Genomic DNA, 15594 nt, shown 5'->3' on the forward strand with positions numbered 1-15594 from the left:
GAGTGCAGTGATACAATCATGGCTCACTACACCCTCAACTTCCTGGGCTCAGGTGATCTTCCTGCTTCAGCCTCCCAAATAGCTGGGACTATGGGTGCCTGCTACTGTACCTGGCTAATTTTTTTATTTTTTGTAGAAACAAGGTCTTGCTATGTTGCCTTTGTCTCAAAAACCTGGGCTCAAGCAGTCCTCTCACTTTGGTCTCACAAAATGGTTGGATTAGAGGTATGAGCCACCATGCCAGGCCTAACCCAGATCTTTTAATGAGAATGTATAAATGTACAAATAAACTTGATAGGTATAAAAACACCTATCAAGTTTATTTAACCCACAGTGATATCCAGTAGCAGAACTCTTATGCTACTTTGTATTTAAGTGTACTTTCCTACATAAGAAATGTAACAACCTCCTTTCTGTTACTACTCTTGACGATGGTAACAATATTATTTCCTATTTATGGGGTGCTTACTATGTACGGTTCCCAACCTCAAAACAACTTGCCCATGAGAAAACTGAGGCTTTGAGAGGTTAAGTAACTGCCCAAGGTTATGTAGTCGTTAAAATGTACCACTAGGGTCTCCAAGCCAGGTTCTGTCTTACTTCAAAGCTTATACTTTTTAATTCCCACAATCTATTACTTCCCAATGAAAGAAATATTTTGAGTAAGCTCTTCTTACTTATGAGTAATTTAAATCTCAACTTCCTTATACCTTCCTTTTTAATACAAATAAAGAAAAAGTGTGAAATATGTTTTCCATTACAAAGATTAAGATTGATCTCAAGTAGATGTTTCTTTTCCATACAAACTTCAGAAGAAGCTTTTGGCAAGTAGCCACTATAAATAAACCTTCAAAATTGGACTAAATTTCAAGTGATACACTGATACATTGGACATTTTTTAAAGAACAATTGAGTATACATAAAAATATAGGAAGAAAGAAATCTGTTACATTATAAACAGAGAAGGAATTAGGTTTTTCTTTTTTAATATATTTTCCACAACATTAAGTAGTGAGCTGCATCTCTCACTCTATTAACTATATCTTTTAATAGTGTTTCCCAAGAGCACATTTGGGTAAATTACAGTGTCCTTAATAGGAGGGAAAAGGCTGTGAAGCAGCATCATTTAAAATACCTTTCTCCAGAACACAATGTACCAAGTTTAATATCATTACAAATACTGATAAACAGTATTCATCACAGTATTAGCTATAGCCCTTTATAGAAATGTCTTCACTATGCCATGCTGTCATGTTACACTCTCAGCTCATATTGGAAGATTACGATATGAACCAAGGTATGACATCTACTTCATTTGCAATACAAATGTTGCTCTGGCCCTTGACTTAACTTAGTGTTGTTTACTTAATATTCCCTTTTTAAAAATGGTTTTAAATCCATTACCTGGACATGAGAGAAGTTAGAGGGATGAGCTGTAATGGTCCCTTCTTTCTGAGAGTAAAACTCTTCTATTCTTTCTCTTGTAGTTCTAGGTGCTCAGACTGCCAAAACTAAATCCAACTAATGGTAGCTAAGAGGAATATTCAATTTGGGTCCTAATTTTACATTTTCATTATGTATTTTGTTATATGTTTTATTGTAAACTATCAAATCCTTTTCCAATGAAGTTTGATGTAAGTTAAAAAACAAAACATCTCAGATCTAGAGTTTAATCATCAGGCTGGTATGAGACCAAGTTATGCAGAATTGGTCTACATACTGGAAACAGCAAACTTTTTCTGTAAAGGACCTTCTAATAAAATGTTTAAGTTTTAAAGACCAGACGATCTTGCTGCAACTAATCAACTCTGTTTTTGTAGAAAAGCAGTCATGAGCAATACAAAACCAAATGAGTGTGGCTATGTTCCATTAAAACTATTTACAAAAGCTGGCAGTGGGCCAGATGTGGCCAGTGGGCTACAGTTTGCCAGCCTCTGCCAAAAAAATTGATACAGTCTTTTACTTGTGTATTTCTTCAGAAAACATACTATGTGAAACCCAAGTTACAAAAACAAGAACAATTTGAAACCATAAAAGTGACTCCAATTCTGCACCTTTGATTGTGGGTTTGCGTTTTGTTTTGCACATGAACCTACATACACATAATTTGAAGGTGCAAGATGTACCCAGAAATTAACATAAAATTGCTAAATGCACTCAGTATTACCTAAACAATTCTGATCCAATGATAAATTCTACTCTGAGTCAGAGTCCCACAGACCACATATTACTTGGATTTCACGAAAGGAGCAGGTTGCAAACTTTTGGAAAACAGCTCTCTTTTTAGGACCCAGTGTACTAAAGCATTGACTTACTAAATAGCACCTACACGATAGGAAAGAGAATAATGGAATGGTGCTTCTATCTTTTTCTTTAGAGAATTATATGTTCTCACAAAGTCAGCAACATAAGATATACTTTGCCAAAGCAAGGAACTGGAAGACTATAAACGTGTATGTTTTCATTCTCCTACATTTTGTAGGCCTAAATCGGTGATGACAATTGCCCTCATACTATTCTCTAAATCAGTGTAAGGATGAAATGCAGGTTGTAAATACCCATTCAGTTAAATCATAAGCAGTGTAATGATGACAACAGCAAGCTGCCTTTTGCATTATTTTATTTCCCAAACTAACTCTAAAAAATTGCTACTCTTCGAAACAATAATATATCCCTCAGAGCAGTTCTCCCTAAACTCAGCAACACAGAAGAATTACCTGTTCCATTTTTCACATATAAAATACGAGGCTCCATTCCCAGACTCCTTACCGAGATAAAATATTGGCTTGACTTTATTGTGTCTCCTCCCAGAACTTTGATGGGGCTAGACAAAATGATTAAATCCTCACTATATCTTACTCTGAAATTAATATCATTACTGCTTCTAACACATAAGAGAGCTAGGGTTCAGAGAACTTAACTTGCTTAAGGTCATATATTAATGGCCCTATAATCTTTCCAATAGCACTAACAACTTCTGTGATGTCACTAGAATGGAATTAACCAAGGGGAGTGAGGGGAGACACATCAACCATATTCTAATTTGGGACACGATTGCCTACTTTTTTTTTCAGTAGATGTTAAGCAAATAAGTAGCGGAAAAACTAAATAAATACAAAGCCACAGGTTATTCTACCAGTACACAGATATGTGGAACAGTGGAGTGTTGTTGCCTGTCTGGCCTGTGATCCTTTTAGTTTTGTTATTTTTTTACCCTTTTCTCTTTCTCAAAAAGGTTAAGCAAAAATGGCTTCAAGCTGGAAAGAGGTCACCTGTGCTTCGAGCACAGCATGAAAAGGGGTCAGCAGAGCCGGGCTTGGTGGCTCAGCCTGTAATCTTAGCACTTTGGGATGCCGAGGTGAGTGGATTGCCTGAGCCCGTGGGTTCGAGACCTGCCTGGGCAACTTGGTGAGACCTCATCTCTACAAAAAATCAAAAAAATTAGCCGGGCGTGGTAGCACACGCCTGTAGTTTCAGCTACTTGGAAGGCTGAGGCGGAAAGATCACCGGAGGCCAGCAGGACAAGGCTGCAGTGGCTGGGAGCAGTCACAGCACTCCAGTCTGGGTGACAGAGATACTCCAACTCAAAAAAAAAAGAAAAAAAAAAAAGAGAGAGATCAGCAGAAGTGACTGGGGTTGAATCAGGAGAGGAGAGGAATGAACAAGCATAATAAGAACAATGCATTTATATTTATAGTCCTAGTACCAAGAATACGTTTTGTCAATGTGTCGTATCTGTACCTTGGCACTCAGTAACATTTGTGGAAGTATCTATTTTGTTTTTACTGTAATATTTTCATATTACACATTAGCAAACATCAGTAACTGCAATGGTAAAATGAGGTGGTATCAAGCCCCAGATCATTTTAAATTGCTTCCCCTTCTTCCCAGGCAGTTCAACTTGGGGAAATTAAGTTTAGATGTGCCAATGGAATTTCATACTCTCTGTTGATATACACATAGTAACATAGCCAGGAAATGAAAGCATGTGAAAACTAAAGTAAAACAAGTTCTATCAGAAACATATTTCTATAAAATACTGTTTGTGGTAAGTGCCTTAATTCAAACATAACTTGTAGATTAAATTTGTGGCCATAGAAAATAAGCTGAAATTTTAAAATGTTTTTTATATGGTAAATAATCAAGGAAATGCTAGATTACATCATAACTTTAAAAAAATTTCAGGTGTTAGATGTACATTGTTCTCACAATGAAAGCTACAAAATCAAATGAAAAAACAAAAAGCCGGGCTCGGTGGCTCAGCCTGTAATTCCGCGTTTGGGAGGCTGAGGTGAGTGGATTGCCTGAGCCCACGGGTTCGAGATCCTCCTGGGCAACTTGGCGAGACCTCATCTCTACAATAAATCAAAAAAATCAACGGGGCATGGTAGCGCATGCCTGTAGTTCCAGCTACTTGGAAGGCTGGGGCAGAAGGATCGCTGGCACCCAGCAGGTCCAGGCTGTGGTGGCTGGGAGCGGCCACTGCACTTCAGTCTGGGTGACAGAGTGAGACTCCAACTCAAAAAAATCCAAAAAAACAAAAACACAAAAATCAGTTTTCCATACTCATGAGATTGTAAAATTGCTAGTTTTTCTTGAGACGTATCCAGGAATATCTTATTATACTAAATAAAAGAATGCCAAGAAAGAGTTAGGAAGTAGCTGTCTTAAAAGCTGTGGGAATGTGGGGAAAGGGAAACAAACAGGCATTTACACTGACAAATTCTGGGGTCACCGTATAGTGTTCTTGTGCCACTGGGTCCAGCAGCTCCTTTGGCTGTCAGATTCTATTGCCTTTGGGCTGTCTTTGCATTTTGTTGATGTTAAGAAACTGCAGAGTAATTCTTTTTTTTTTTTTTTCTGTGAAACTGACCCAAGGACACTGAGGGAGAGAAGAGATATAATCCATCTGCTTTGCAGCTGGAAAACACTGAAAATTGACATGGAATTGAAGTGGAAATGTACAGGTAATTCATGTTGATCCTATAGAAAACCAGCAGAGGCACCGAGAAGGCAGGGGAAATTAGGAATTTTACAAAACAGTAGCATGTTATCAGGGCCACTTTTCACAACTCCAGGAGAACTGCTCACATGGTAGTCATTATATAATTACCCTGTTCAGCGACAGATTCTGGAATCTGGGGTGGGGAGAAATTAATATTTCTTAATCTTAAGGCACTCGGGGGGCTAACGTGGAGGTTGAATGTGGTCATGATACAGAGTATGACATAGAATCTGTCATATGGTTAACTGCTCAAGAGATGTAAGATGTTATCTTTATTTTTATTTTTGTTTGAGTCCCATCATCTACTCAACTTTGTTTTCAAATAACTTGTTTAAAAACTTGTCTTTTATTTTTCTCTTCAAATGATAGAAATAAGAGTACTTGACAAGTAATGGCATGTATGATAAGTATCCATACTTCTTTCATATTTAGAGCCAATCTGTGAATCACATTTAAGTTGGCTTCTGGAAACAATTTCCAGCACATTCTACTTGCAGTCAGATGAAATGGCAATTTTCTTAAAATATGGAGCAGTTTGGTGCTGGGCAAAACAGGATTCAGGCTCATAAACATAAACTTTTTTTATGTAGCATTTAAACATGAACTATGCAACTCCAAAATGCTACAAAAATATAAACAAAATAATTTCAGGAATAAAGAGACATTGCTGAAGAAAAATTGAGGGGAAGTAAAAAAGAGGAGCCGAGTTTTCTATTGATCATGAAGAAAATTTGTTCTTTATAAACTTTTTTAGAGGGAGATCAGGGCGATTGTAGCACATTCTAGAAATTATTTAACATCGTATGTCAAGTGACTTTGTCAGTTAATTATTATTCTGACCTTGTTCTAGCGGCCCCAGCCTAAGGCCAGCATCGAGCCTTTCTTTGGCGATGACAACCGCATAGCGATGCTGAGCGAGAACTCGCTGGTGGAATTGGAGTTCTGTTTTGCTGTAGGAAAGAGGTCTGTAGAGTATGGCCCTTCGGTCATGACTGCCAAAGCGTCTCTCAATTGATTCTTCAATCTAAGAAAAGAAAGAAGTCATAAAAATTAAACATGAAAAAGTAGTATATTTGCCATGAAGGATATCATGAATGCAAATCAAGGGCCATTTAGAAATTTATTCTTTATATTTTTCTCCAGAAATTTAAAGAAAGATTATCTGAAAGACTAACAAGGATAAAGATGACCTCCTAGGCAAGAGCTGAAGGTGAACTGAATTGTTCTCACTGTTAATAGAAAGAAGAAAATTTGAGGCTATTAAAATGTAGAGCCCCTTAGAGGAATACTCCTGCATAGAAAGATAGAGCACAGGTCTAACTGAATATATAAATTAATAGCAATGCCTTTCATCTGCATTGTGCTTTTATAAAGTAGCTCTAGCTGCATTATATTTTAATAGCTATTTTAGATAAACATGATAGAGGAAATATTCAAAGACAATGGGTTCTGTGCAAAAGGATATGGTCAGGATGGGGTGGAGAAGAGAAGCAATCTCACAGCTTTTTAAAGATGCCCATGACTGTAATTTCTCTCAATTAGGACATAACAAAGCCTGAATGCATCTCAGTGGGCAGGATGGATCTTCCAAAGTGTGAGAACAGGAGAGCTACTGAACTATCATAGCTCTAGTTTCTTTCCCTCAGTCATTTATTACTTTCCCATATAAATATTCTTCTCTCTCACAATGGCACTTGTAAAAGGGATTTTTTTTTTAATTGACAGGTGGAAAGAAGACCGAAACTTAAATTCATTATGTGGTTTAACGGCAGATACTGGGTGTGTTTTTTGTTGTTGTTTGTTTGTTTGTTTTTCTGAAAACTTGAGGTTAAACCTTGATAAAATGAAAATGTTTTTTTATTGCCACAAGGAGTGATGAGATTAGCTAGAGGTCAGGGCAAACAAGAGGAGAGGTTGAAAAAGAGCCAAAGAAAATGGCAAAGGCAGATGAAAAAGAATTGGAAAAAAATTGAAAATACAAATTACTTCTAATGTCAGCTCTGAATCAACTTGCCCATTTGAGCCTAAAACACAATATTTTTCATGTTGTGAATGCCATGGTTTTTAGTACTTAAATGTCTTCATTATTTCCCATACTGATAGAATTGATTCTAGGTCTTTATCAAGGATCAAAAGGCCATTCAAACGTAAACTCTGTCTTCCTTTTCTGGTCCCATCACACTCTTAATCATTTCCATTCCTGACCCTAGCCTGCTCCTTTATACATCACTGTGCCTTTTACCTACAATTCCTTTCTCTCCCCCTTCGTCCATCTATAAACCTCCAAATCATTCCTCAATATCCAAACATCATTTCCTTTGGAAAGTTTTAGCTGAAATGCATATTTTCATTAGCATTTATGAAGCGAAGTTACGTCTCTTTGTCACGTCAGCTCCTCAATCACCAGGCCTGCTCTGTCCATGCTTCTCCCTTGTTTATCCCAATACACGGCACATGGCCCATGCTCAATACTTGAAGTTAGTTAGTAAATTAAGGGATCATAGTGCACTATCAAAATTTTGAAGATATGTATTGAAAGAAAGATGAAACCATTATAGGTAGTAAATACTTTGAGGGCAGAAAACTCTGTGCCACACTTCTGGGTTCAAATCACCAGGCTTCACCAGTTTGTGTGGCTTTAAACAATACCTTCTTCCTAAGGGTGCTGTGAGGATAATGGGTTAATATTTGTAAAGTGCTCAGAATCATGCCTGCCACATAGGATATGCTATTACATAAGTGCTATTTATTTAGATTATCATTCATTCATTCATTTTTGAGACTGAGTCTCACTCTGTAACCCAGGCTGGAGTTCATAGGCATAGTCATGGCTCATTATAGCCCAGAAATCCTAGACTCCAGTGACCCTCCTGCCTCAGTCTCCCAAGTAGCTGGGATTACACATTTGAGCCACCATGCCCTTCAGGTGTTCTTTAAATAACAATAGCAATGAGTCAGGAAAACTGTTTCAGGGTTTGAGCTCTGCCTGGCACATGCTAACATAGGTACTTGCTGTGAGTGTGAGATGAACATAATAGAAAGGAATAGACACTAGCTAATCTCACCTTCTATGCATGGTACATTGCAAGACTAGGACTGATTGCATAGTTCCCCTTATTAAAGAATATCGCATTTTATTGATGAGAAAACTGTTTAAGCGCAAGAATTTAACTGCAAATTGAGACATGATTCTCCCTAATGTTCTTCATAATTATCGGTAATGGAGTGTTTGAAACCAAATACAGGTTGAGCCTGTGGAAACAGGGGTTAGATGGAACCAAGTAGCCTGTGGAAGGCCAAAGTAAACAAACAAGCGTTTAGGTGAAAGGGAAGGACAAATGCTTCCCAAATATAACAGTGTCACTCAAGCAAAACACACTGTATCCAGAATTCCCACCTCACATTATTTTCTTTTGTAATCACAGGATGCCCCTGTCTATTTCAGCCGGCTCAGGCACAGCAGGGATTTCATGAGAGAATGGTGTATTTTTAAAGTTTAAGTATTGTTTTTTATTTTGAAAGACACCACTCTCTTTCCCCAACCAAGATCAATTTAAGCAAGAGAAAACTGTACATCTTACATAGAGCATATTCTACATAAAGTATAATTACTGGCCATATTACCGGCCAACATTATAACCTTCATAACATAGACTGAAATTTTAACACATCTCAGACTATAGAGAATAGGAAATGAGTTTGTCAGTTAAATGATGTTGAATTATCCTGTAATACAAACTGCTGCTGTCCTTGTAATATTTATAACACACTGTATCAGCAGAATGGCCCAATACCAAAGGACGAGAACAGTTTTAGCCGGTCTGGCAACAGGTGCACACACTGTGTATGTGAAATTAAAAAGACGTGAACAATTTTGTCAACCACACCAGCAAGTGCAGGATCATCAAATGCTAATGGCAGTACTTTTGGAAATAAAAGCTCCTGGTTACTCCCACAGTGTCAAAGATATACTTTGAGTGGAAGAATGCATTTAACCTGACCACCACTACAACTTCTCTTGAGATACACAACCCTGCTGACCAGAATTTAGAAAAGAATGAGTGTTACCTATGTTAATGCTGTGAATTTTCCAGTCACTTGCCTCTTTCTCTTCTTGAGAGATTTGCAAGACATTTCTTCAGAAATCACTTTACTAGACTATATGAAAGTTGTTTTATAACTGGACACATTATTATTATTATTACTATTATTTTGAGTTGTAATCTCACTGTGTCGCTCAGGCTGGAGTGCAGTGGCACACTCACGGCCACCGCAGCTTTGACCTCTTGGACTCAGGTGATCCTTCCGCCTCAGCCTTCCAAGTAGCTGGAACTACAGATGCACGCCACTATGCTCAGCTAATTTTTGTGATTTATTGTAGAGAAGAGGTCTCACCAAGTTGCCCAGGCTGGTCTCGAACCCCCAGGCTGGTCTCGAGCCCCCAGGCTCAGGCACTCCTCTCACCTCAGCCTCCCAAAGTGCTAGGATTACAGGCCGAGCCACTGTGACCAGCCTGGACACATTATTTTTGGTAGAAGAAGTCCAAAATCTGAAATCTTTACACCATCTCAGATAAAGCAAAGGATAGAATGTCTTAGTAAATTAAGTAGAGGGAAAAGAGAGAAAGATTGAGAATTTAAAATCTGGATTTGACACAGTGATTCTGCCACTTGTTTGCTTTGTCCACTGGGGCAAGTCATTTCATCTGCCCACATCAGAGTTTTCTCATATGCATAGCTGAAGTGACAGATTCTATCTCATGATGTCGTATTGGGAATTAAATGAATTTTCAACATGCGAGTGTCCAACACAGTGTCTCATCAATATATGTATATGAGTAAATTAAATAATAATCAATATTATATTGTAACTCTACTTTTGTATTAGGAATTCTGAAGATTTTCAATTAATATGGTTTGGTTCTTGTAGTAGAAAGCATTTTTGTAATAAAACATATACTTCCGTATATCTAACACACATTTTCATCTGTAGGAGTCATCATCTTTTAATGTGCGAATATAATTTACTTACTTATTATGTTTATTGTTTCTCTCTCCACACCAGAATGCATAAGCTAAATAAAAGCCTATATTTTTGTCTATTTTGTTCACTTTTGTTTTCCCAGCCTAAAAATAGCATTTGGCATGTAAGATGCACAAATAATAAATATTCTTTGAATGAATGAATGCAAACATTTTTTTCTTCAATATGTAAAAGAGTCTTTATTGTAAATACTACCATGGAAGATTGGGGGAAAAAAGCATTAATAGTTAAAATTTGTACTAAGAAATTTATTACAATAAAAGTGTGAGTAGTAGCAAGAATGACAAAAATAGCATTAAATATTTCAGCAAAATAATGAATTTACAGTAAAAAATTGAATAAAGAGCTACATTATAAAAGTACTATATTTCTCAGTTACCTACACTGTTAAAAAGTCTTTGCCAAGGCTTATCATAGAACCAAGAAATATGGCTCTTTAAAATACAGTTGAGATGAAAAATAAAACTTGTTTTTTTCACATGACAGAAAGATTTTTTTTTCTGGATTTATTAAAGTAGCCATGTATTTATGAAATCTTTTGATGCTTAAATATAAATCATATAGACTTCAAATGTGTGTCATATATGACTAAGAGTTAAATTGCCTTCCTAGTCCAGATTTTTGGCATTTTAGAAATATTACAGAGTTTATCATAGTGAATTATAGTTTTAAACTTTTGTTTTTAACTCTAAGAATGAAACACAGATTCTTCCCAAAAATGGAAGAAATTTTCTAGAATGCATATCATACACACTTTCTACTTTTAAAAAAATCACCTTATAATTGCAAGAAAGTTTAGGGATCACAAATTCCTAGAAATACCAGCAGAACCTTATAAGAATATCCATATCTAAATGAAGGTTTAGTGAACCTGTCTGTATCTTGTTGCTGATCCAATTGAATCTCAAGCCGATCATGGAATGACCACATATTTCTCAGAACTACACAATGTCACTGAGTGTCTTCTGATTGTATCCTCAAGCTGTATTTTGGGAATTTCCCAATCCTCATCATCCAATGACAAGCAAATTTGTTTACCTGTGGATCTATGTAGGCTCTAACAAATAATAAATAATAGAGAAAATAATAAATTCAATATCAAAAATGTATTCCCAATAAAACTTTGATAAAATAGTGCCCAAATAAATAGACACTGCCAAAACCCATCATCTATCCATCACCCTAATTTTCCTCTTGGCACACTTCACAATGCATAATCGTATGTTACTTGCTTTACATCTGCCTCTCCTGCTACTGAGTTCCGTGAGGGCCTAGACTTGACTGCTTTGCTCATGGTTGTATGTGTGGCTTATTGCTAGGTTCTAAATAAAAGAGTGAAGCCGGGCTCGGTGGCTCAGCCTGTAATCCCGCGCCTTTGGGAGGCTGAGGTGAGTGAATTGCCTGAGCCCGCGGGTTTGAGACCCGCCTGGGCAGCGAGACCTCATCTCCACAATAAATCAAAAAATCAGCCGGGCGTGGTGGTGCATGCCTGTAATTCCGGCTACTCGGAAGGCTGAGGCGGAAGGATCGCCGGAGCCCAGCAGGCCGAGGCTGCGGTGGCCGGGAGCGGCCACTGCACTCCAGTCTGGGCGACAGAGTGAGACTCCAACTCAATCAATCAATCAATAAAAGAGTGGATACATGAATGTGCAAAAGAAGGGATACATAAATGCTAAGTATGAGTTTGTTATCTGTGAACACAGGCATGTCCTTTAATTATTATGCACACAATTAGGTGAAAAAAAAATCCAGTAAAAAAATCTCAGTGTAGGTTTCAATATCTGCAAATAAAGTCATAAAATATCAATGAATCTTTGTCACCAGTGACTTTCTCCTCCACTTCATCAACCACCTACTCCAATGGCCCCTCCTCTGAAGTTATAAAATGAGATATTCCATTCTCTGATCACAGTCATAAGTTTCCAGTTCTTCTCATTTATTCCCAATGTTAGTTCTTCAACCACCAGTCCTTCCCCAATTCCAAACTTTCTATTAGTCTCCTTGTTCCTAACATTCTCCTTCTGCAGCTCAGATTTCATGATCCAACACTCCAGTCACTCCCTAACCACTATATGAGGGTGGACCCCCAAAAAAGCCAGAATTATTTTTTGAAATGTGGGCCCTTTATAATACAGGCTTCCCTCACTAGGTAAGTCTTCAAGGAACCCATCAGCATCAGCAACCAGCTAGGGTTGTTGTAAGAGGCTGTGTTTGTCTTCAGTGAATTTTTTTGGAGATTCTTTTAACACATTTGCCCATTTCATGATGCATAATTTACACAAACAACCTGCCCACATCACTGTGTATTCAGCAGTTTTTGACCAAAAACAGAATCACGCCCATGTCCTCCCTCCTTATTCAGCCAATCTTGCCCCAAGTGAATTTTTTTGGTTTCCCCAAATGAGAAAAGTCTTCAATGAGAAAGTTTTTGACAATATAGAAGAAGCAAAACAAAAAACAGAAGCACTAGAAGGCATCAAAATTGATGAGTTGAAAAATGGTTTTGAGCAGTGGAATAGCAACTCGATAGATATATTGCATCAAATAGAGAGTACTTTGAAGGTGACTGAAGTTTAAACAGGTAAGAATACATATATAATTTTTTTCCTTTTTTTAATTTTAAAGATGTGGGTTACAATGCAGAGTTAGATATACTAATGTTCATTATGCAGGTACCCTTGTTGATGAGGTGTGACCCCTTTTCCCAGGCAGATCCCCACTACTGACAATCCCCACTACTGCCAATACCTCGTCCCCCAACCCCCACCCTACCCCTCGGCAGTTTCTTGCTACCGCCAAACCTTTTCTTATAGTATTAAGATAATTGTTCAAGGTCTGCTTATGAATGAGAACATGTGATACTCAGTTCTTGGTTTCTGTGAAAGATCACTCAGTATTATGGACTCTAAATCCATTCAGGTTGCTGTGAAGTTTCTTCTTTATGGTTGCATAATATTCCATCATGTATATATACCACATTTTAAAAATCCAGTCCTCTTTCGATGGGCAGCATGGTTGGTTTCGTGCTCTTGCTACTGTGAACAATGCTGTGATAAACATACATGTGCAGATATCTTTTTTACAGAGTGATTTGTGTTCTTCCGAGTATATTCCCAGTAGGGGGATTGAGGGGGCATATGGAAGGTTGATTTTTAGTTCTTTTAGGAATCGCCACATTGTTTTCCACAGAGGTTGTACTAGTTTATACTCCCACCAACAGGGTAGAAGTGTTCCCTTTTCACCACATCCTCTCCAGTGTCGGTTGTTTTTTGAGTTATTGATGATGGCCATTCTGACTGGAGTTAGGTGGAATCTCGGTGTAGTTTTAATTTGCATTTCTTTGGTGACTAGTGAGGCCGAGCATTTTTTCATGTATCTGTTGGCTGCTCCAATGTCTTCTTTTGAGAAGTGTCTATTCGTATCTTTTGCCCACTTTTTAATGGGGCTGTTTGCTTTTTTCTTTTCAGCGCATCTGAGTTCCTTGTAGATCCTAGATGTTAGGCCTTTGTCAGACACACAGTTGGCAAATATTTTTTCCCAGTCTGTGAACTGTCTTCCTGCTCTCTTGATGGTTTTTTTTCTTTCAGAAGCTTATCAGTTTGATGAGGTCCCACGCATCTATTTTATTTCTTATGGCATGGGCACTTGGGGATTTGATCGGGAATTGGTTGCCAGTTCCAATTTCCATAAGGGTGTCTCCCGCATTTTCTAAGGTTCTTACAGTTTAAGGCTTTACATTTAGGTCTTTGATCCATTTAGAGTTGATTTTTGTGTCTAGTGATAGGGTCGGCTAGTTTTCCCAGCACCATTTACTGAATAAGTTCTTCTTTCCCTAGTCTTTGATGGTGGAGGTTTTATCAAAGATAAGTTGGTTGAGAAATTGAGGTTTTGTTTATGGAATCTCTATCCCGTTCCATTGGTCTATATGCCTGTTCTTGTACCAATACCAGGCTGTTTTGATTACTGTAGCTTTATAATAGAGTTTAAAGTCTGGGAGTGTGTTACCTCCCACTCTGTATTTTTTGTTTGTTTGTTTTTTGCTTTTGTCTTTTTTTTTTTTTTTTTGCTGAGGATTGTTTTGGAAATTCTTGGTTGCTTATGTGTCCATATGAGTTCCTATATTGTCATTTCCAGGTCTGAGAAGAATGCTGCTGGCAATTTAAGGGGTATTGCATTAAATTAGTAGATTGCCTTGGGTAGAATGGACACCTTAACAATGTTGATTCTTCCAGTCCACAAGCATAGAATATTTTTCCTTATGTTTGTGTCATCTTTGATTTCTTTGAGCAGTGATTTGTAGTTTTCATTATAAAGGTCTTGCATGTCTCTGGTTAGGAAGATGCCAAAGTATTTGATTTTTTTGTGTGTGTGTGGTTATTGTGAATGGGATTGTGCTTTTAAAAATATACTATTTTTATGCCGGGCTCGGTGGCTCAGCCTGTAATCCCATGCCTTTGGGAGGCTGAGGTGAGTGGATTGCCTGAGCTCGCGGGTTCGAGACCCGCCTGGGCAACTTGGCAAGACCTCATCTCTACAATAAATAAAAAATTAGACGGGCATGGTAGCACGCACCTGTAGTCCAGCTACTTGGAAGGATGAGGCAGAAGGATCGCTGGAGCCCAGTAGGTTGAGGCTACGGTGGCCGGGAGCAGCCACTGCACTCCAGTCTGGGCGACAGAGTGAGACTCCAACTCAAAAATAAAAATAAAAAATAAAATAAAATATACTATTTTTAATAAATAAATTATGGGGCTTGGGGGTTCACTTTATATTAAATTCCTTTGCTATGTTATGAAGCTAACATCACATTGAAACCCAAGCCAAGTAAAGATCCAACAAAGAAAGAGAACTACAGGTCAATATCCTTGATGAACATTGATGCTAAAATTCTCAACAAGATCTTAGCAAACTGGATTCAGCAAAACATCTCAAAAATCATCCACCATGACCAAGTAGGCTTCATCCCCAGGATGCAAGACTGGGTCAACATTCATAAGACCATAAACGTAATTAAATACATCAACAGACATAAAAACAAAAACAGCATGATTATATCATTAATGCAGAAAAAGCTTTTGATAAAATCTAGCACCCTTCTTTATAAAAACCCTTGAACATCTGGGCATAGACGGAACATACCTCAAAATAGTAAGAGCCATCTATGAGAAATCCACAGCCAGCATACGGCTAAACAGACGGAAATTGGAACCATTTCCCCTGAAAACCGTAATAAGACAAAGCTGCCCACTCTCACCCCTCCTGTTCAACATAGTTTTGAAAGTCCTAGCTAGAGCAATCAGGGAAGAGAAGGAGATCAGAGGTATCCAAACAGGAAAAGAGGAATTCCAGTTATCCCTCTTTGCAGATGACATAAATCTATACCTCGAAAACCCAAGAGAATCTGTTAAAAACCTCGTTGCACTGATAAAGGACTGGCAAAGTCTCAGGGTATAAAATAAATGTGCAAAAGACAATCACATTTCTAAACACCAATAATAAACAAACATAAACCCAAATAAAAAGCACAATTCCATTCACAATAGCCA

General features: G+C 37.8%; 1 protein-coding gene across 1 annotated transcript in view; it reads right to left on the reverse strand.

Moving 5' to 3' along the window:
* The window catches only part of CPED1 (cadherin like and PC-esterase domain containing 1), a 325934-nt gene that overhangs the window by 287167 nt on the left and 23173 nt on the right, over positions 1–15594 (reverse strand). Inside the window, exon 2 of the mRNA XM_008063879.2 lies at positions 5846–6029. Within this exon, the coding sequence (XP_008062070.1) occupies positions 5846–6029 (184 nt within the window). The remainder of the gene's footprint in view (positions 1–5845; positions 6030–15594) is intronic.

This window comes from Carlito syrichta, unplaced genomic scaffold, assembly GCF_000164805.1.
Source record: "Carlito syrichta isolate Samal-C Ts95f unplaced genomic scaffold, Tarsius_syrichta-2.0.1 Scaffold307112, whole genome shotgun sequence".
Lineage (NCBI taxonomy): Eukaryota > Metazoa > Chordata > Mammalia > Primates > Tarsiidae > Carlito > Carlito syrichta.